Source organism: Biomphalaria glabrata, chromosome 16 (genome assembly GCF_947242115.1).
Source record: "Biomphalaria glabrata chromosome 16, xgBioGlab47.1, whole genome shotgun sequence".
Classification (NCBI taxonomy): Eukaryota; Metazoa; Mollusca; class Gastropoda; family Planorbidae; genus Biomphalaria; species Biomphalaria glabrata.
Genome location: NC_074726.1, coordinates 25,662,825 through 25,686,967, shown reverse-complemented (window position 1 = coordinate 25,686,967; position 24,143 = coordinate 25,662,825). Strand labels below are relative to the sequence as shown.

General features: G+C 37.7%; 1 protein-coding gene across 1 annotated transcript in view; it reads right to left on the bottom strand.

Annotated features, from left to right (window-relative positions):
- LOC106053867 (uncharacterized) overlaps positions 1-24,143 on the bottom strand; it is a 40,953-nt gene that overhangs the window by 5,467 nt on the left and 11,343 nt on the right. The window contains exons 2-11 of the mRNA XM_056014234.1: positions 21,278-21,416; positions 19,023-19,167; positions 13,867-14,022; positions 12,826-13,087; positions 6,801-6,889; positions 5,164-5,327; positions 3,221-3,391; positions 2,350-2,486; positions 1,301-1,407; positions 411-637 (exon numbers count right to left, since the gene is read on the bottom strand). Of these exons, the coding sequence (XP_055870209.1) occupies positions 411-637; positions 1,301-1,407; positions 2,350-2,486; positions 3,221-3,391; positions 5,164-5,327; positions 6,801-6,889; positions 12,826-13,087; positions 13,867-14,022; positions 19,023-19,167; positions 21,278-21,416 (1,597 nt within the window). The remainder of the gene's footprint in view (positions 1-410; positions 638-1,300; positions 1,408-2,349; positions 2,487-3,220; positions 3,392-5,163; positions 5,328-6,800; positions 6,890-12,825; positions 13,088-13,866; positions 14,023-19,022; positions 19,168-21,277; positions 21,417-24,143) is intronic.

Genomic DNA, 24,143 nt, shown 5'->3' with positions numbered 1-24,143 from the left:
ATAGCAGAAATAACTGGAGTTGACAAATACAATAGTATAGGAATGCAATAACTGTAAGGGAATAAACAAATAAAAACATTACATGCCTGAAACAACTGAAAGAGTAAACGAAAATAAATTATCATTATAAAATAAAAAATAAATCCAAAACAAAGATCTATAAAATTTAAAATATTTATATATCACACCGTATAGAAAAAACAAGAATACCATATTCCAAATGCAATAAGATATTATCTGTAGATATTAAACAGATTTGTTGATTTTCAATATTGCAAAGGAAATAATGAAATACAATGAACAATAAAAACTAGGGGACAAACAAACAATAGACACCTAATGAGGCAACAAGCATCGAATGAAACATTTGTTTTAAAAAAGGAACTTTCAGAAAAAAAAAGGGAACTAACCATTTCTTAGCATCTATTTCCACAGATTTCATGGCAAGATTTTTAATGTCACTCTCGGCCTTAAAGCTTTGCCTGGTCCTAGATCTCATTCCTACCATGTGGACAAAGTCTTCGGCCGATTTGGACAGTTCATTGGTATTGCCAAAACTTCTTAGTGACATGACAGCAGCTGACATGCTGTTGTTGGAAACAGCACTGCCACTAACATTGTCTGCACTATTGACTAGCTAGAAATAAAAAGAACAGATCATTTCAAAGAGATGAATTCCACAGCATAACAGGCAAAATCTAGAAAATTCTTTTTTTTTTTTAAAAAAAAAACAAAGCTTATCTAAGGAGAAAAACTATACAGTTACAACTAAATATGTTAGTAATGTAGAAATTATTTTCCTTTTTCAATATCAAACAAAATAATTACCAATAATTAATTGACTAATTGATTAATTTTTTAAATTTTTTAATCGATTCTTTTTTTTTATTTTTTTGGTACAATAAATAATTGCTTAAGCCTGTACAATTATTTAAGGAGACTGAACCCAACATTTTACCATAACTGTGAATACTGAAGGATTAATTTCCCATATTGGTATCAAACAGAATAATCAATAGCCAGTAACCAACTAATTCGTAAATTGTTTTTATTGATTCATGACTTATCTACACTAATGAATAATTGTGCAAAATTTTAACTTGATCCGAGCATGGGTTTGGGAGAAATTACATGTTCAAACTTTTTACCAGAAAAAAGAGAGTTGATATAAGCTTTGTAAAAATATGAGTTAGAGATAATATTGTTTTACAACAGTATTTAAATCCAAATTAGACAACAACTTCCAATATAAATGTTACAAATAAGACTGCCAGATAAAATGATTTTAAAGTGACATTACCTTCGGTTCAACTTTACAAATGACATCATGTAGTGGAAGAAATATCCCATGATCCTTTTGGCAGAAGAAATAGCGCTTTTTGTTGAAATATCCATCATGTCGACCCACTGGTTAAAAAAAAGGAAAACAAAATTTATGCAATTTTACAACAGCCTTTACTTTCCCCATCTAATGTCAAGTACTATTATTTGCTTTTTTTTGTTTCAAATGTTACTTCAGAATTATTTCATCCTAGCAAAAAAAAACAAAAAAAAAGGCAGAGGATGTCGCTAGCAGGGTTCAAACCAACAACCATGACAGTCCAGAGCATGACCATGCAGCCATCCATGGGTCGTGTAATCTCAGAAATGTACTAAAATTCCAAAATTTTAAAATCACAAGTATCACCAGAAGTTTACCGCTTACACTTCGCCACTTCCACTAGCTAGAAAGGATGTAATCATCTCCCTCTTTAAAGTAACACCTGTATTTCATAAGATAAGATCACATAGTTGTTTTTAAAATTGTTTAAAAAGTATTACTATTACTAAGTATTACTATTATTATTTAAGCACGTCACTAGCCTCAGGAGAGAATTTATTTTTAACACGTTTCTTCTTATCTTTCTCTCACTTTTCTCACCTGTACCACTTGCAATTAATAACAAGCAGTATAAGGTTGATAAATAAATTTACTGTACAATGATATTATCAGTCGAGAATAAACATTTATCTTATCTTCTTATAAATACAGACGTTACTTAAAAAAGAAGTTGATTACACCCTACATGTGTTCCTAGGTCAATCTAGTCATGCATATTGACTAATGATTTAAATTTGGCTTTGTCATTGGTTTTCCTGGCTGACTCAGGCAACCCATCCCATGCCCTAATTGCACAATTTTTATAAATTTTGTAACCCCATAATTAACAGTTGATTTGTCATAGATCTCTACTTTATTAGTTACTAATATTATTTTACTACTTTACAGAAATGTTATATGTGTAAGTATCAGTATATGTGAATTAAAAATAAAACAATAAGCGTTTGATCAATTATCAAAAGTATTACCTGGGGCATCTAATTCTAGTCCTACAAACACCATGTTGGGTTGACCTATCTTGTCCAGGTGACCTATGTAGCGAATACGTCCTGTTTTCTCTCCCTTGACAACCACATGATCGCCAAGTTGAACTATAACCTTTGAACTGAGAAATTCACAACATTATTATGAAATAATAAACAAATACTAATGAAAGAAATACAAATATAAATCCAATAATCTAAATCTAATTAGGTAATACTGAACCATAATAATACACAAGTAATAGATTGTGGAATTGTTTTCTATGATCTTTAATAGAAACATCCTTTTATGTGTTTAGGATGTTTCTTCAGAATTGAAGATTATTACATCTTAGCCCAAACTTAGCACAGGATGGCCAGGGGTGGGGGGTAGAGGCGGGCAGGGTTCATACTGAGACCATCGAGTCCAGAGCTCAAACCACAGGATCAGGCAGTCGTCCTAGTCATGCAAGTATACAAGTCACTATAGTTACAAAGCTTATGCCAACTTTCTCTTTCAATCTGGTACAAATCTCATACAGATTATTCCTCCCACTTCCCAGCCTCCAAGCCAGCAAAAAACTTTGGAAATTATTCATTGTCGAAAACAATAAATGAATCAATTTATAATTAGTGGTAATAATTAATTTTGTTTTATATAGAAAAGAAGTCTTGCAGTACTGGGGTATATGGAAGTAATAATGTGATTCTCTCCATTATATGACCTTTTATTTTTTTATAGAAATTTTGTATTTGCTTGTTTTAGATCTTAAATCACTCTCTACACAAAACAAAATATGCCAAAACAGCTTAACAGAAAGAAATGCACATAACAAGGAAGAAAAAAAAATGACTTTATGAAGATTTTAGTTCTTACTTGACAGCAAACTTGTGCAAGTTTTCATTCAGACTGGCGCTCAGAGCTGCGTGGAGCTCTCCACCCATGGCCTCGTCACAGGCTGTACACTTGCACCCATACAGTGGCTCTGCGCAGTGAAGACTTCCTGCAGGGGGAGGAACTCTGGGCACAATTTTTGATGTTGATAATCTGATGGATAAAACATGTTGATGTCATGATAATTAAGTTGATCTATGAAAATAATTTTACAAATACCTCAAAAAAAGTATCTGGCATTTAACACAAAAATTCTGCTGCTATATATATATAGCTTCCTGGTAGTGTGGTATGAGCTTTGGACTGTCATCACAGTGGTTCCAATTTTGAATATTGCTCACAGCCATCCCCAGCCCTCATTCTGCATGGCATTCAGTTCAGCGATGGGAAAACAACATCAAAGAAGGACGGGCCTGTTAGTGAATAAAATTCTATTCAAGGCAAAGGACAGGGAGGAATGGAGAAAGACAGATCTTGTGTGGTGTCCCAACGGTCTTACAGACTAAGGAATAGGTGAAGGTGATGGACATAGAAAGGGCGGGAGAGGAGAGATTTTTGTGTGGGCAATATCCATCAGATTATATCTAAACCTAGGAACTTTCATGTCATAACAGTGCGATGGCTGAGTGGTAAAGCATTTTGATTCTGAACTGGGGGTTCTGGGTTCGAATCCTTGGATCTTTAATTTTGGGATCATTAGGGTGCATCTGGCTTCAGCCAGCTCTAATGAGTACTTGACATTAGTTGGGGATAAAGTAAAGATGGTTGGCCATTGTGCTGGCCACAAGACAACCTTGTAAACAGAGGGCCACAGTAACAGATTACATTTAAATCGTCTGTCCCATAGATTGCAAGGTCTTAAAGGGAAACTGTTGATATATGATGTAATGTTGATTGAGAGTTAGCTCCCTTAGCGGATTAGGAAGTGTGTGTTGCTGTTTGTTATCTAATATGGTTGAATAATGCCTGTGTGTGTTTTGTAAATCGGCCTTGTCATTTATGTATTTCTAACTGTATTTAAGAGTATATTAACAGAAACTTTTCTCCAAGTGAAATTATTTTTGTAATATAAATATGCTTATTAAAACAAATGAATGCTAATCTGACTACTCCTCTGTTAAACTCTCTGTCATGACTACTCTGCTGTTCAACTCTCTGAACTGACTACTCTGCTGTTAAACTCTAAACCTTCTGTATGAATGTTTCTTGAATGTTCAGATTTTTTCAATAAATTTTACTTCTACTTCTACTCATTAAAAAAATAAAAAAGTAAAGTTCCCCTTTCAGACCTTTTGATCTATAGGGCAGATGAGATTAAGGTCATCTGTTTCTTTGGCCAACAGTTAATGAGCAGGGTCTGGTGTGGCCAGCACAACGACCAACCGTCTTTACTTTCTCCAACTAAAGTCAGGTACCCTTTAGAGTTTTGTGGATTAAGAAGCGCTCTAAAAATCTTAAAATACAAAAGTCCCAGTCTTCACCAAGATTCTAACCCAGGACCCCAGGTTCAGAAGCTAAGTGCTTAACTACTCAGTCACCGTGTCCCTTTCTACTCATTAAATCAGCATCAAATTTTGGATACAAGCTCATACTCGATGACAATACATGAATCAATTAAAAAAAAAACTCATGCATCATGGCAGTGGATGGAAAGAATTTCTAGCTCTGGTCAACCAAGATGACAGTCCTAAGCGCATACTACATGACCAGACTACCAGCCTTTATACATTGTTTACTTTTATTAATCTTCCTAACAACCCACACTACACGAAAACTACACAAAATGATGTCTATATTCTCTAAAACTATATCTTTGTCTTCTGGAAATTCCTGTTTAATACTGATGTAAACTGAATGATGTAGCAAGTAAACATAAATGAAGAAAATGAGAAATATAAATTGTAAAAAAGACTTGTTGAACTCACCCGTTTGTCCTAGGCTTCGAGTCGTTGTTGTGGAGGTGTTTGGGTATTGAGTCAATATACTTTGGTACAACGCCACACTCATGCAAGGGCCCATCACTGAAGCTCTTCTCATCAAGTTCTCTTTGGAAGTGGTTCTGGGTACATTCTTTGGCTAGGTGGTTCATCTAAAGAGAAAGAAATGGGGTTCAGCTCTACCAATGGATCTTAAGTACATAACTAAAGAGGCATTTAGCTAAGGAACCATATTTTCTGTGCCTTTTTTTATTGATTTTTTAAAGGTTAATGTAATAATATATTAATAATTATAATAATCATAGCGAATTATAACATACTAACATACTGATAATGACTACTGTCATAGGATAATTCAGCATTTTCAATTATGAAAAGGTATAACATAATAACATTAGAACATTAATATAGTAATGGCTTGATTTTTTATTGCTTTGTCTATTGTCCACTTGAAAAGATTTTTCCATACACATTAATATTCTTACTTTCCAAGGCATCTCTAACACGCTTTTTTTAAAAATAAATTTTTAAATACTCTAAGTTCCTGCAGAATTGTGAATGATTACTTTTTAGATTATGCCTATATCACCTCCTGAATGGCAATTAATGACTGCCTCCCCTAAGAGATAGGAGATTACTCTAATTTATTGTTTTCTAGGCTTTATTATCTTTTTTTTTTTTTTTTTTTTTTTTTTTTTAGGTGTAATTGTATCAATTAGTTTTTTTTATTGTTTTTTTTATATTAAGTTTAATTGAACGAGGGTAGTACATTGCAATAAAGAAATAACAATATGTGATACAAGAGCTAATCTGTATTTCAAAACTTTTAAAAAACAAAGCAAATTTGGTTATTACATAAGGCTGTAGCATCTATGTATGTATCCCTAGTAGTACTATTGAGAGCATAACATTGTGTTTTGCTTACAACGCAGAAAAAAAAATTGAATGTAAATAGTCACGGATGTATGTCACACATTGCTAGCATACAAAATCTACTTTACCATATAGGCAAAAAAAAAAGGATAAAATGTCCTGGGCATTTATTTCCATATCTAGTACAAATAGGGTCATAGCAATAAACAAATTTAACGACATCTTTATGGTTTCATCTTCTACGTAAGAGAAACTAAGTATGAATAAAATTAGTCTACTTAAGTAAGAAAAATATATTTGGTCTCATTACAGTATAATCTTATCTTTTCTAATCTTGCATTGTTATTACTTCCCTTAGATTATTTATAAACATGGTGTTTTTTTGTTTTACTTGTTTCGGATGTTCCTTCAGAGTTGAAGATAGTTTACTTCCTAGTCCAAACCTCCCGCTGGACGACGGGGGATGGGAGCGGGCAGGGTTTGAACCCTCGACCGTCGATAAATCCGAACGACAGTCCAGCGCACAACCCGCACGACCAGGCAGCCATTTTTCTTTCAGCAAACCAGGATCTATTTGCCTTGAAAGTTTAGTAGATCTAGTTGTGTCTATATATAATATATGGTCTGTGATTTTCATGCACTTACTGTATAAATCCAGCTTAATAATTTAAGAAACTATTTGTTTCGAAATCTTGTGGTCAAACAAAATAATATTTCGTTGTTGTTTTTTTTATAGTTTTTTTTTTACAAACCTCAAGTTCTTTGAGCCGTCCTTTAAGTATTTCTATTTCCTTTTTAGCTGAGCCAAGTTCTTCTGCCAGTCTGGAGTTCAGACGAACAGCTGTAAAACAACAAAGAACCTTTCAGTTGAAGTTTAATTAAACTTACATGAAAAACAATAAGTGCAGCTAACGTTAAATTAGAAACTTTGTCATGAAGATGAACTATCAGGCATTGAGATAGTGTTTGAATTATAGCTAGTTCTTTTTCTTTTTATTAAGTTAACAACACAAAAAGTCAATTTAGCGTCCTTGACATTGTTTTGTATATCGTGAAAATCTCAAATAACTAACGTTTGGTACAGTTCTTTTCAGTGTTTTGTGTGTAGGGTCTACATCTTTATGACAATTTTTTATGACCTTTTGTTAAAACCTGTTAAAGTTTAATTATATATCTGTTTCATTCAAAATTCTATATATACAAAAGGAGAGTTACTATTATCAATGTAAAATGTATAGGCCTATAACTAGAGTGATATATCATTAAGCCTAGAAGATAATTATCTTCTGCGATCGTGCTACGTAATATATTCTTATTGATCAAAAGCTAGATGAATCACATTATATGCAAGAAAAATGAGTGAAAATAAAATGAAGCACGTATAGTATCATATACAAACAAACCTAAAAATTCTCTTGATGAGATCTCAATGAGTAACATTGAAGTCGTCATTATATAAATAATTTTGGCACGAAAAAAAAAAAAGGATACAATGGCATCACAAACTATAATTCAAAATCTTACGAGAAAAAGTTTACAACAAAAATGGACATCATTGTAACAGAAATACACAAACAAAACTCATTTAGATGAATCTGCAATGTATGTCTTCAATACTTAGAGCCAAAACGTCCCGTCGTCCAAAAAGGCGTCGTCAGAGCGACCATCGCGCCAAAACGGCGACGTCAGAATGACCACTGCACCAAAACGGCGACGTAAGAATGAACACTGCGCCAAAAAGGCGAAGTCAGAACCATATCCGCGTCAAAAACGGCGTCGTCTAAACATTCTGCTTCGACCATAACATACAAATACAAAACACAATGTAAAAAAAAAATACCTAGAATTTGCCCAGAAAGACATAAACATAAAGGCACATTTCTTATTGTATATCCTATGACGTATTACTACTATAAGCGCTCCTTCTTCCCTAGTACTATCAGAGCTTGGAATCGACTGCCTGAATCTGCCAGGAAAACCGACAAAGTTTCTATGGCCTCTTTCAGTCGCGAAGCAACTATGGTTCATATCATGGAAATAAGATGAATGCCTGAGCATTAGCTGTAGTGGGAACGATGTCGCCCACACAGCAGTTCCCCCTCTCTACGCTGCTGATGAATCCAAAGGAATGGCAAGTGTCGTTACAATTTGGGGTCAGCGGTAATGAGTGCTGAAAACTGATTTTTCCTCAGAATTTACTCCCAAAGCCTTTCCCGTGATTGGGTATAGCTGCAAGGCAGCAGAAGTGTGAATTCAGAGTTTTCCTTCTAGGAAGATAGCCAGCCAAGGCTAACGAGTCTTTGGAGAGCTTAAATCACTGATTATCGTATGCTCTCACATATAACCCGCGGGTTATGCACGTTTACCAAATGGCTGGCCGCTGTGCGGGGTTTACATAATTTATTTTACTCATAAACATAGTATAACGGAAACTAAGGACATACCGGTGGGTGTTTATATCTCCTATAGTTCACAGGTACATATACGGTTGTATTTGACACACTTATCGCACTCTATGTATCGGTTGTTTGGACAAATGGAGCTCGAGGGACAGACGTCTGATGAGCAACAACCTAATGTACCTTATGTAGTTTACTGCAAGTTACGCTTAAAACGTGCGGGCTATATAAGGGTGCGGGTTGAATTATTTTATTTTTACTTATTTTGTAATTTGTGCGGGGTAAACGCGTGTGCGGAATATATGCGCGGAAAGACGGTAGCATGCATTACTAGAATGACACATGGATACGCGTGACGTAATTATCTTCGATTTGAAGTAATGTCTGTAATGCATAAGATAGGATAACTTGTTGTATCCTGTATTAAGGTAGACAACTCTCACAATACTATACAATACACAGAAAACAGAAATACTGTGATGACCTGTTCCGTAAGTGTTAGGGATTTGGGGGCCCGTGGGGGTTGACCTCTTTAGGGACCCATGCATTTTGACATTTGACATCATGACCTGAGATAATGGCGTAATATTTAGTGTAAAAACTAATTTCGGACACTCATTTTGGAACCTTTCTCAAATGGAGACCCCCCCCCTCCTCGAGCGCCCAAACACTAGCTACGCCACTGAATAAAACACAAATAATGTGCAACTTACTATACAACACTTCAACACTTCAAAACCCACTAAATTTTTGCAGTAAGGGTACCACAACACATCGAAGCAGTAAATGTGATGACAGACGTGGAACACAAGTAATGCTTACGTAGCCGACTGTCTCTTTAACAATCAATTAACAAGGCTGCATGTCGTATTCAAGAAATATCAGTATTTTTTTTTTTTTTATGTTTCTGGGTTTACCAGTCAGCCACCGCGCCCCCTAACAGTATCGTACCACTTCCTTGAAGATTTGATCATATCGTGAACTAAATCAGCACCAGAGGGCATTTTAGAGACTTTTATAACAGTTACGTTCAGGTGATGACCTGCACAGCTCATTGTAACAGCGTTACAACAAGGGAACTTCATAATACTTCCATCAGTAACAAATAACAAAATGTCACTATATTTCATAGTCCCGGGAAGAAGAAGTTGTTTTTGCTTTTACAAATACGCTATTTTTAGATTAGCTGCGATGGGCAGGTCACGTCCACAGAATGGAAGACCACCGCATCCCTAAACGACTCTTGTATGGCCAACTAAGCAAAGGAAAGCGCTCGCAAGGTGGTCAAAGAAAGCGCTTCAGGGACACCCTCAAAGCTTCTCTGAAGGCGTTCAGCATAGACCCAGGCACCTGGGAGACAGAGGCACATGACAGAGCATCATGGCGTCACGCTGTGAAAACTGGCGCACAGGTTGCTGAGGAAAAAAGAACAACGCTGGCAGAAGAAAAACGCCAGAAAAGAAAAGCCAGGCCCACGACACTAGCTCCAGCTGGAATAACCTGCCCAGTGTGCGGCCGAACATTCCGGGCTCACATAGGTCTCACCAGCCACATGAGGAGGCATAAAACCCCAGTGCATAGCCCTCAGCCCCCTGGATGACAAAGTGGTCATCATCGAACCACGATGGACGAACTATATATACATATATTTAGATTTAGTAAACACAAATAATCCAGTACACTTGCTTACAAGGCAATAATTGCCTTACGAAGTGATACGAAATGTATTTTAGGGATGCGCAAATTATAAATACGCACACACACACACACACACACACACACACACACACACACACACACACACACACACACACACACACACACACACACACACACACACACACACACACACACACACACACACACACACACACACACACACACACACACACACACACACACACACACACACACACACACACACACACACACACACACACACACACACACACACACACACACACACACACACACACACACACACACACACACACACACACACACACACACACACACACACACACACACACACACACACACACACACACACACACACACACACACACACACACACACACACACACACACACACACACAAAAATATGACAAAACAAAAACAATTTCATTGTCTCACAACGAGTCAAACATTCTTCAATCCTTCACAGTTCATAAACATGTTATTCTTTTCATTAATTTCTATTTCAACTACAATATTACAACACACAAGCCAAACTAACTAACGGTTCATGCAAGACAACGAGACTTGTTGTTTTTTTCTTTTTTCATGTGTTTTTGTATGACTGTATCAATTAGCTTTGATTTTTTTTTTAATTCAGTATTTTTCTAGTTACATCAATCTTAAACACAACACAAAGGACAAAAAAAAAAAAACTTCTGAGGGGGCAGTCGTGATAATGGAATGTTTTCATTTATATTGTAGAGCCAATACTATGAAGTCCAACTGCCATTTTTTTCCCAGATATAATAATAATAATAATAAGGCTTGTCTTCGAGTCCGAAGATTAGTGAGGAATGCAGTATTCCCCGCGGCTGCGCAGCCCCAGCTGTGACCGACATATTTTGCCACATCCAGGGCCACCAACATAACCATTGTCCGCTGGTGGTCGAATTAGATTTTCTTTTCGCCGTCTGCATCTGTCCTCGGCTTCGGATTTTCTTTTGGTCTCAAATGTGTATCCCGCGGCCTTTGTGAGTGACCTCCGGCTGTTACGTTCTGAGGCCGCATGCAACCAGATGCTCTCTTCTATGTCAGCTAAGGCAAGTTGGCGTCTAAGCTGGTCTTTGAAGAGTTTTCGTATGGTGCACCTCTGTTACGTCGACCACCTTTGAGCTCACCAAAAAAAGACTTGCCTTTGGCATAAGTTGGTCTCCCATACGGGATAAGGGCCCTGCCCAGATATATTGATTACATTAATATAATTTTACTTCACAGAACAAACAGTGTGACAAAGACTTTCGAGGTCGATGTCCACCATAAAAACGAACTTAAGTACCTAAAATTACTAATAAAGAATTAAATTATAAAAATATAAAATTAGACTTTAACAGGTTTAAAAAAGGTGTTACGTAATTATCATAAAGATGTAAACACAAAACACTGTAAAGACAAGTAGCAAACGTTAGTTATTGGAGATTTTCGAGATAAACTACACAATGTCAAGGACGCTAAATTTAACTTCCGTATTATCAACAAAGTAAGTTATAACAGCTATAACTTTATCAATATCTCAAGCAGATATGGTGTTAAAAATAAGACATGTAGATTAGAAGAGTAATATGTAATAACAATAAATATGTTTATATGAAAAAGGAAGATATGTCTTGCAATATTCAGCTTTATGGCAGTAATTGTGCAGTTATTTCCATCATATAAGCTTTGTTGTTGTTGTTTTTTTCAAGTATCTATATATATAATTTTCTTCATGACTCTAGAGTTTGGACAAGAAGTTTAAGGAAAGATCTCTCTTTTATTTCTGCAAGTCGGACTAGAGTTACCCTACAAAAAAAAAAAGAAGGGGGGGGGGAGAACAAGTAGTAGTAGTATTCACCCGTCACAAGATAGCAGGGCCGGACGTAACCATTGTGACCAACGGATAATAAGTAAAATTTAAGAGTTGTATTACAAAATACATTCGTCTTTGCATTTTATTCATTCTTTTCTACGCACAGAATTACTTTACGAGTCTGAGTCTTGCGTGTAGCGAAGTCATACAGTATATCATAAGAATTATGTTTCCTACATAGATCATGCTCAATAGCAAGAATTACCAAATGTTTCAATCTATCTTTCAGAATTGTTGACCTCAAGTAATTCTTCATTAGTTTGAGACGCGAGAATCTTCTTTCATTAGATTCCACAATAGGGGTATTGCATAAAGCCGTTTTTTTTATTGCGCGTATGATTGGCGTTTTCCATATTGAATGACACCCCAAAATGACAATTTTCGTGTATATATTTCAGGAGATTTGTTTGAGTTTTCCAAAAGATTTTAATAATTCCCGGATATTTCCATGACTTTTTCATATATTTTGCAATTTCACGGGATTTTCAGGAGCTCCTGGTAAATTAGGAGTTTGCGGGAAATCTGTTATAAGTTATAAAATTGTTTAATTTAATAATTTATACACCTAGAATTAGTGCGGGGCACACTGCTGACGCATAAGTTGCAGTGGCCTAAGGACGGCCCTGCAAAATAGTGGCGCAAATATATATATCTATAGACTGATAGATAGATAGATAGATAGATAGATAGATAGATAGATAGATAGATAGATAGATATAGATATAGATATAGATATAGATATAGACAGATAGATTTTAAATTTCGTAAATTATGTTGTCAGACTACTTCCTTACTTTCAATAAACTGTTCCTCCATTGGTGTCTCATCTCTCAAAGGGAGGTTACACTGTGTTTCTTTGGAAATTTTTGGGTTAATCCTCTTGACCTCCTCACTGGGTTCAGAGGTCATTTCTGGTAATGAGTTCTTCCTCCCGCCACTTCTGATTGGCTCGGTGGTCTGCTTGCCAGGTTGCACTTCTTGGCCGCTGTGAAAATCTTGACTGGCATGGAGACTGCAGACGTGGGTCTGGCTCAAACTAAGTGGCAGCTTGTGATGCTAAGTCAAAATGTATTGAATAATTTTTAAAATTATGTTTCAAGGCTGTTTGGGTGGTTGCCTTGTCGTGCGGTATGCGCGCTGGACTGTTGTTCGGTTGTCTCGATGGTCCCGGGTTCATACCCTGCCCGCTGTTATCCCTCGCCCTGGGAGAGATAACGACTAGAATGTCGATTATCTTCAACTCTGAAGAGGCATCCGAAACATGTAAAGCATTTAACAGGGCATTTAGAAACTGAATAAAATATTTTAAGATAAGATTTTAGTAAAATAAAGTATATAGACCAATATTAATGTTTTGTTTTACATGTTTCAGATGCTCCTTCAGAATTGAAGATTATAACGTCCTAGCCGAAAATAAAATCCCACAGGGGAGGGGGGGGGGGGCGACGGGCAGAGTTTAAACACGGGACCATCGAGATGACAGTCCAGAGCACATAACACACGGCCAGGTAACCATCCGAAATTGAATAAATTATTCTCATTCTTTTTGTCTTTTGAGAATTCTTGAGTCAACTACGTTTACATAATAATGAATTTATTAGCATGTTGAGGATAGCTTCCATTGATTGAATGCAGAGGCAGCCTTAGTAGTGCGCGGGGCCCCCTTTTCAAAAGTCGTATCAGGGCCACGGAAAAAAAAGATTCTCTATATCGTCCTCCCCCCCCCCCTCCCCGCTGGATCTGAGGCTGTTGCCACACTCGCCACACCCTAAGGCCGCCTCTGTAAAATGGCAACTAGTTCCTCATTGTCTTCAAACATCGGGACGTCTCCTTACCTGGCGTGGAAGCCTTGGAGACGTGCGACGTAATGCTTCTCTGGACAACGCTGGTGATGGCAAATAATTTTTGAAGCTGTACGTACATTCCAGTTTAGGAGAGTTGCTCACGTTGCTAGAGCACTGACTACACCGTGAACAGGGCCGAGATCTTTCCTGTGAAGACATTTTTAAAAAATTATTACAATGTAAAATAACAATAAGGCTTATCCTCGATACAATATAGCTGTAGTTACGAAAAGTACCCCTTTCAGACCAGGGCCGGCCCTATGCGGAACGGATTGCGCGGGACCTAGTCTGGATAGGGAAGAAGCAAAATGTCAAAATTAAGATTTTGTATTAGAAAATATAATAGATTTTTATTAAATGAAAGCTCACACTGCCGTTTTTATTTAATGGCATCTCAAAAAGACAATTTTGTCTATTTTTCAGTAGATTTCAGGAGATTTTAATAATTTCAGGAGATTTCCAGGAGGCCCTGGAAAATAAGGAGGCCGCGGAACCCCTGTTGGTTTATAAAAAGTTATGATGGTTTAATTTAATAACTTACACCTAGAATCAGCGCGAGAGAGGTGTGAGACAGTATAAGTAGTTTGTATAGACGCATCATAATTCACGGACTTTGAACGCGACTGGTGACGTCATGACTTAGCTTGGTTAGAGATTACCTAGAGACATAAAGTCAGTTGGTGATCAAAAAGTTAGGGATAACACGTATTTATAGATAGAGACTCGACTGTGACCTTTTCAGTATTAAACCATCATCTGAATTGTCTAACAGTTTGGACTTAGCGTCTTCACTTGTTACTTTGTGTAAGTCTATGTTCTTGTTAGTTAGTCGCATTGAATACACCCGCACAAGAAACTCAGACATCTCCAGAGTAATCTGTCGAAGTCAGACAGGCATCAATAACTACAAGACAGAAGTCTTATCACAGGGGCCCACTGTGACCGCATAGGTTGCAGTGGTCTAAAGCCGGCCCTGATTCAGACCTTGCGATCCAAATGTCATCTGTTTCTATGGCCGAAGTTTAACAGGGGTGTTATGTGGCCAGTACAACAAACAAACGCCATTACTTAACCCAAATAATGTCAGAGCTGGAATGACTCCTGAGCCAGGGTCATTGGAGGCCAGAGGGCGAGCGAATAGGGAGGCCCAAGGCGAAGTGACCCCAATGAATAAGATAAACATGAAAAATAAAACCGAAAAACACGCAATGAATTATAAACCATCCTGTATCTATTATCTAAATCAACAAATAAGTAAAAATTCATACAGCGCCCATAGAGCTAATGTTCTTCATAGATGATCCGTGATCATCAGACTAGAAATAGCGTTTCAACATTTCACCAAAAGAAAAAAAAAATGGCCTTCGTACAAATAGATCTATATATTCACAAATAAACTTTGAATCGTAGTAGAGACTTGGAGCTAGGCTAGTAGACAATGAGCCATAGAGATTCTGCCAAAATTGAGATTTTATCCATGCTTGGCAATTTTTTCTTTTAAAAAAAGTCCTTAAGTCATGTGCGAGGCTCAACCAATCGGAGGCCCCAGGCGGCTGCCTAGTTTGCCTACGCCTAAGTCCGGCCCTGCGGGAGCGTCCAAAGTATCCCCAAATTTAAAATCCGTCTTCACCGAGATTTAAACCCAGTACCCCTCGGTTGGGAAGCCAAGCGCTTTACCACTCAGCGAGCCAGCACGCCGCCAGTACTAGCTGTGATTTACATATTTAGCAAGACAAAACTCTGGTCCATAAAAGATTCTTTTTGGCTATTCGCGCCCGTCTTCGCCTGTCAATAGCTTGACCTTGTTGTCTCAAATCTACAGGGTGGTCGCTAGAAAAGCGGAAAATCCAAGGGTCAGATGAGATCGTGAATAATATGCGTGCTTACTCATTTCTTAAATGTCATTGTGTTTAGAGCGTGTTATTAACAGAGTTTCGCAATTGTCCACGTGACTTAAAAAAAAATGTTTGTAAAATGTTTTACATGTTGCGGATGTTCCTTCAGAGTTGAAGATAATTACTTCCTAGTCCAAACCTCCCGCAGGTCGACGGGGGATGGGAGCGGGCAGGGTTTGAACCCTGGACCATCGATAAATCTGAACGACAGTCCAGCGCGCAAACCGCACGACTAGGCAGCCATCTAACTCTATAAAAATCTATTGACAGTTTGAAAACGAGCTTGGGAAGAGCTTGGAACGAGATCTCAAAAGTTACACTCCAAGGCGCTACGCTACGCTTGGATTTCTAGGTGAAGACGCTGCTCTGAAGGGCACGCACGCCATTTAGAGCATCTATGAGTGTAACATAACAAATAACATATAACATATAGCATATAACATATAACATATAACATATTCCTTTAAACAACTTTGTAAAGTTATTTTTGTATTAAAAAAAATTTGTTTGACAAATTTTCCGCTTTTCTAGCGACCACCCTGCATTTTTAGCGGCCTTTGTAAAAGAGTCCCAGCTGTCACTCTCGGAGCCTATGTAATGGTATTTAAGGCAATCTGGCGCCATAGCTGGTCTTTAAAATGTTAAATATTACAGATACATATGTAACTCAATTTCAGCTCTATACATTTTTAGAAAAGGTGTGCGGGGGGGGGGGGGGTAAACGGGTCAGTTTCATTTAGCAGATGAAGCTAACACGTGGACATACAATTAGTCACAGTAGTAGTTGATCCATTACTTGAGGGACATTCTTTTCAGGAAGCCCCCATCCCCCTAAAGTTTTCTTCTCCCTCTCTAACCCTTTAGACAGGGCCGGTCTTAGGCCACTGCAACCTATGCGGCCGCACTTTCATAGGCCCCGCGCGAATTCTAGGAGTAAATTATTAAATTAAACCATTTTATCTTATTTTTAAAGGGCTCCTGAAATTCTAAAAAAATACGTAAAAGTCATGAAAATCTCCGGAAATTATTAAAATCTTCTGAAAACTGATGCAAATCTCCTTAAAAACAGACAAAATTGTCATTTCGGGGTGTCATTAAATATGGACAACGCCAATCCTAATCGCGATTTAAAAAAACGTCATTGTCAGCTTTCATTTAATAAAAATATAATAAAAAGGCGAATTTTAACCAAAACAAGAAGTTCAAATACTTAATTTACTTTTATAGTCACTGGCATACAAATATAAATCTAAATCTATCTCAACCTCTTTAAAAAAAAGACAAAAGCGATATTTTGCTAGTCGATAGTAAATCTAAAAGGCAACTCTAAATGGTTTTCGGCTTTTTGTTGGAAAACTATCATCCACTGAAGATGGTTCGTAAAGTTTATTTGACAGTGATTTCGTACTTAGTAAAGTATGAATAAAATGCAGAGACGAATTTATTTTCTAATACAAAATCTTAATTTTCACTTATTATCCTTATCTCAACCCAGAATGGGCCCCGCGCAATCTGTTTCGCATAGGGCCTCACAATCTGTAGGACCGGCCCTGCCTATAGAGCCTATTTTAGTTTCAAGTGTGGACGTGGTCAGGCGTTAGTTCAGAAGATCATTACGTCCTAGTCCGATCTTCATGCAGGACAGCATTGAATAGCGGCGACGAGGTTCGAACCCGGGACAATGGAGACAACAGTTCAGAGAGCTGCATACATTTAAGTACACCTGCCCGGCTACATTCAAGCAAGTACACCTGCCCAGCTACATAATGTAAATACATCTTCCCAGCTACATAGGTGTAAGCACACTTATCCAGCTACCTGCCTGAAAGTACACCTGCCCAGCTTTCTACATGCAAGTACACCTGCCCAGCTACATTTATGTATCTTCACCTGCCCAGCTCCCGTACATATTGTTATAAACCTGGTGGTGACATAGATGAGGGTAGTGGTGTGTGCGAAGTCAGCCGACACAAATCGCCCCAGGCCATTGCTAGACGAGCGGTCAACCGTGACGAGTTACGACGGTCAGCCGAGACGAGTGTCAACATGACAGTTCAGAAAAGAGGTTCAGAGCCCGGTTCACTACTGTCCGGTCGAGCACAGTTCAGTGTTGTTCAGCGGTGTGGTTCTGTACGGAGCATTACGACGGTTCAGTGCGGAGTACTGTCAAGTACAGTTGAGACGAACGGCGTCTTGATCTTGGATGTGATCGAGTCCGACAAAACGAGCCTAATGTGTGAAGTCAGTCCTGAACTGTTGAACCCAGTGCAAGCCCAAAAAGAGACGGAGAGGCCAGTGCAAGAGTTGATACGGCGGTACGGTTGATACGGAGAGATATTTGTACAGCCTGTGTTACGTGTTGCCAATTGTACAGTTTTGGCTCATATTTATTCAACTATTAAAGTGTTACGTTACTTAGGAGCCCTGAGTTGTCAAGTTCTATAAGTTGGTGGTGTGTGGTACAGTTTGCAGAGAGCCTGGATAGTGAGATTCGTAACAACATAATAAACCTGCACAGCTAAATACATATAAGTACATCTGCCCAGCAACCTGTATGTAAGTACATCTATCCAGCTCCCTTACCTGTAATTTACCTGCAATGCTACATACATGTAGCTACACTTCCTCAGCTATCTGCACGTAAGCACATGTGCCCAACTAGCTACATGTCAGCACACCTGCCCATCTATATATATATGTCAGTACACCTGCCCATCTATATATATATATGTTAGTACACCTGCCCAACTATATATATGTTAGTGCACCTGCCCAGCTATATATATATGTTAGTGCACCTGCCCAGCTATATATATATGTTAGTACACCTGCCCAGCTCCCTTACATGAAGGTACACCTGCCCAGCTATATATATATGTTAGTACACCTGCCCAGCTATATATATATGTTAGTACACCTGCCCAGCTCCCTTACATGAAGGTACACCTGCCCAGCTATATATATATGTTAGTACACCTGCCCAGCTATATATATATGTTAGTACACCTGCCCAGCTCCCTTACATGAAGGTACACCTGCCCAGCTATATATATATGTTAGTGCACCTGCCCAGCTATATATATATGTTAGTACACCTGCCCAGCTATATATATATATATGTTAGTACCTGCCCATCTATATATATATATATATGTTAGTACACCTGCCCAGCTAAATACACCTAACTATTCATGACCAGCCACGTCTTTGGGAGTACAGCCCATGTGAGGACACTTCCACTATCAGACCTACCTGTAAACATGATATGTCCGCCGTCAAGCTTTTGTCTATCAAGGGTGGGGTTGGGCTGGTGGAATGACTTGTCCGGAAGCTGACTGACGTAGACGACCGAGTGGCCTCGACCTCCCTTTTCAGCAGGTAAACCTTTTTCTCTAGGCTGTGAAAGAGAGGAGCATCAATATCACGTGACAGACAGACAGACAGATCGACTAGCACAATATTATTATAGCAATACCATCGAAACACGAAAGCCAATAAGAAGTGTCATTTTTTTGTGGGAAAATCGCACCAATATTAGTTGTTTCCAATTAGTATCGGGGAGTTTAGCGTCCTCATATCTTGATGTTAATACGAGAAACTTGGATAGTGCCTGATCTTTAAAAAGTTATATGTTTAATGTTAACCAATTTAAGCACTGCAAAATCAAGCTTGTTAAACTCTTCTGCTTGTAAGTTTTATTTAGTTGGCAATTTCGAAGTTCAGTTTAGCGCAGCGGTTCTCAACCTTTTAAGCTCAGCGATACCTTTTTTTGTTTACTATTTCCCACTATGCGGCGACACCCCCTCTTTCGTAAAAATATTTTCATTCACAAACCCAAGTCATCTTAATTCTTTCCCTCCGTAATTATTGTTTCACATTCAGACGGAATTCTTCCTTTTACTCATTAGTATTTCACTACCGTATTATGATTAAGCTTCAATAGCTATAGCTTTGTTCGTTGTGATCAGAAAATGTTTTATTTGGTATAAGATTAAAGAGGAATCCATGCTCCTTCTATAGAACAAAAAGAAAAGGTTTTAAAGTTAAATATTAATTTAATTTAATGATGGTCAAATCAACGATGGTATCCTTGATTAGGAGAGAAAGAGTTAATGGACCTCATTCACCAATCGTAAACAAACAACATTTAGCCACGTGGTGCTCTATCTCTTCTATATAATTTACGATCTCATGTTAAATTCATGATGGTTGTCACGTGACAGTTTTTTCCATTGTTTTATCAATAAGATCACGTGACTAAATGTTGTTTGTTTACGATTGGTGAATGAGGTCCATTACAATGCAAAAATCTGATATGTATTGCTAAAGCTTTATGTTTATTCACGAAAGAAAGAATATTTATTTTGATTCTTGCAATAAACCTTTCACCTATTTAAATACAAATAAATGAAATTTTATCTTTGACTAGCATTATTTTATTTTACATATTAAACAAATGACATATTTATGTGACAATTTGAAAAGCATGTCGGAGCAGTAGTTTAATGCATTGTCACAATAGTGTTGGGACAGTCCGATGGTCTTAGGCGACCCCTGGCCAATCGTCATTCGAGCCCCCCCCCCCCCAAGGGGTCGCGAACAACAGGTTGAGAATCCCTGGTTTAGCGACCTTGACATTGTTTAGTTTATAAAGATAATCGAAAAGACCATGTTATGTGCTGTCAACTTAACGTCAGTTAGCTCTAATGTTAATAACGTCAATAAATGTGCTGTCAACGTACCATCTTTTTTGTCAATAATTTCAAGAAAAATGTTTCAATGCTGATCATTCTGATTATAAGAGTTGTCAAACTCGTTCATTTCTCTATTACTATATTATGGTGTTTAATTTACTTAAGTTCTATAATTAAATGTGCTTAGCACCAGTGGCGTCACTAAGGTGGTGCGTGGGGTGAGGTCCGCACCGGGTAACAACCACCAGGGGGGTGACACCCAAGTGGGTAAAATGCAACTTTTAAAACTGAAAATTAATACCTCGAATTTGAGAAAAAATAATTCCTTGTAGAGGCCAGGTAAAGAGTTTCTAAAGCTCAGAAATGAAGAAAAACGAGAAACACTTGTATAATTTAAATATTTTCCATAAGGTGCTCTTAAATAATCTCTAATAAGAATATATTCAACGCAATGTTTGTCAATTCTATATTTGTAAATGTTTATTTTATGTAATAAATTTTAATAAAATATAACCAAAAAAAAACACAGACACTCTAAAATATAATCTATAATCGAAAACCATTCTCAAGTGTAACCATCAATGTATTAGCTTACATTATATTGTTGAAAATAAAGAATCAATAAAATAAACAATAGTTGTTTGTTTTTTTAGGTGGAGATTTTTTTCCTTGTTTGGGGAAGGGTGGGTGACACCACTAGCTTACCGCACCGGGTGACACCGGCCCTAGTGACGCCACTGCTTAACACCCTTAAATGTGTTGTCAACTTCACATCCCTTGGCTCCAATGTAAATAAGCGTGCTGTCGACTTACCATCTTTTGGCTCTGAGTAAGTTTGCGATGTCAGCGCAGAGAGGCACAATGCCCTTCCGTGTACTGTTGACTACGAAGGCCACAGCCCTGGCGGCAATCTCTTTGTCTTCCACGAGCCCGTTGAGTTCTGTGGAGCTCTCTGTTAAATAAAACCAGAAAAATATGTGAGACTCTATCTAGTATAGACTGTATCTAGTATAAATTGTAACAATAAAACAAACAATTTTTAAAATACTATTTTTAAAAAGGCTTATTTATAGGAAAGAACTCTACATTCACAGTCATAAATCTCAATAATGTAAATTGTATTTCCTTTTTTTTTTCGAAATCAAACTAAATTAATTACAACAAACTAAATAATAAATTGGTCAATTTCTTAATTGATTCACTTTTTTGACAGGAACAATGAATAATTGTGCAAAGTTTCAACTATGTCTGTTTGTCTGGTAAAAAGTTTGTGCACGTTATTTCTCCCACACCCAATCTCGGATCAAGCTGAGTTTTTTGCACAATTATTTCTTTTACCCGACAACACAAGAAACAGTTTTAAAAACCTAAACCAATTATTTTATTAACTATTGGTAATTAATTATTTTGTTTGGTATCTCGAACAAGGGAAAGAAGTTGTAATTGACTGATAAGTTGGTGTACGTTGCATTAGTCCCCTTTATGCTTTGTGGAGAGAAAAGTTTAAAACTAACAATAGATAGTTATAAAACCTTATATTTTCATAAGCACTTTCCTGATACACTGGTTAGTGTATCGGCTTATGGAGGCTAAGGAGGCTTTAGCCCTAAATTTCGAATTCCGGCCATCCACCTTTTTTTTTATATAAATGTATTTAAAAAGCGATCACTCATATACACCGTTCCTTCTTCTCCTATCACTTTCCCACTGGTCCATTCAAGAGATAGAATCATAGCGTATTGAGAACGCTTAAAGCCAGAGATAGCGCTAAACAAAAACTAAACTAAAATTCAAATACGTCGATGTATATCAGTGGTTCCCAAACTTTTTTTGTCACGAAGACCCCCATGGAAGTCGCGGTTGGCTCCTGGTGGTCTATATAGACCACTTTGGGAATCACTAATGTATACCGTAGTCAGATATGTCAATGTTGTCCTATATAAACGTTAGAAGTCAAGTACCCCTTTCAGACCTTGCGATCTATAGGTCAGATGATGTAAAGGCCATTTGTTGCTAGGGCCGAAGGTAAACAAGGGTGTCATGTGACTATCACAATGACCAACCGCCTTTTACTTTGCCCAACTAATGTCAGGTACCCATTTGATTACCCCTGGGGGGAGGAGGAACTTAAAAATTGCGAAGTTCAAAATCTATGCCTTCACCGAGATTGGAACCCGAAACCTCTGGGTTCGGAAGCCAAGCGTTTTACCACTCAGCCACGCATAAGATGAAAGCACGCGCTGTGTCCAGTGAAGGAATACACGTTTATGAATTATGAAGATGAATTAGCAAGATGAATTCTGAAGCCAATGATGTAGTCGAGTTAAATATTTTTAGTTGGCTCTATATTGAAGACAGGCGCAGGAGATGGAAAGAAAACTTAAACATACCGCCAGCGGACAAGGTTATATCCGCACGGGAGGCGGGAAAATATGCAGATTGCAACTGTCTCTGCGTAGTCATGTGAATCACTGCACGCATCTTAAATCTTCGGAATCGAAGACATTGCCATTATATTTTTTTAATGTGGACTGCGAAGTTTTGAAACCAGTTTTGCATATTGAATTAATTGAGCTCCGATCTTAAATTCATCTCAAACTATAGGTTCTAAATGTTCTAAAATATAAACAAAAATTCTCTAGGGACTTGTCCTTTCATATTCAGATGATTGTTGGCTATGTTGGCATCTTCACTTCTTTGTCAGAAGCCTTTTGAAATAATGAAATTTAGAAAAAGAAATAGATTGATGAATGAACGCCTCTTATTTAGACACAAGTCATCTCGCGCTGTTCGGCGCACAGGTCGGCAATAGGCGACTTTCACAGCATTCCTCGTTCCACATGCTAGGACAAATTTGTACAAATACTCCTTCTTCCCTAGTGCTATAAGAGCATGGAATGGGTTGCCTGAGCCAGCCAGGAAAACCAGTGACTTGGCAGAATTTAGGTCATTCGTTAATATGCATGACTAGATGCATGACGCGCAGGACGTAATCATCTTCTTTTTTGAAGTAACGTCTGTATTATATAAGATAATATCTTCTCAACTGGTGTCCATGGATTTTAGGTCTTCTAAGTAGTAAGTCTCCTCTTTTTGGCTCATGTTATGACTAGCCCTAATCCTTACCTTCTATTCTCATAAGCAATTAGTAAAAATATTTCTAATCTAATCTCATTGATCTGACTGATCCAAACTATCCATCTGTTGATTGATTTAATTAGATTTTATCTAATAGAAGCTGTTGTTGTTGTTGTTTTTAGTATTTTGTATATATTTCTTGTTCCTTTTAGTTTTGGGCCCGGTCCTAAGAAAGGTTACCCATCACTGATCTAGAAATAAAGAAATCGTCTAAGGCCCTCATGCCTAGAGTAAGACCAGCGGGCCATTTCCGACTAATAACAGACAAAATAAAACTTCTTCCCTCGTTGAAACAATGAGGCTGGAGAGGCCCCCTTCTATTAATCTCTCCGATTCGTTTACAACTACGGAGCCCATGACCCCGTGGTAAAAAAAAACATGGCCCTCAGCTCACAGAAAAAAAAAGTTGGACAGTTGCCAGCAGGGCCGGTCTTAGGCATGGGCAAACTAGGCAGCTGCAGAGGGCCTCCGATTGGTGGGAGTCCCTCATAGTGTTTGAAATATTTGTTTAGAGAAGAAATAGCGAAACCTAAACGTTATT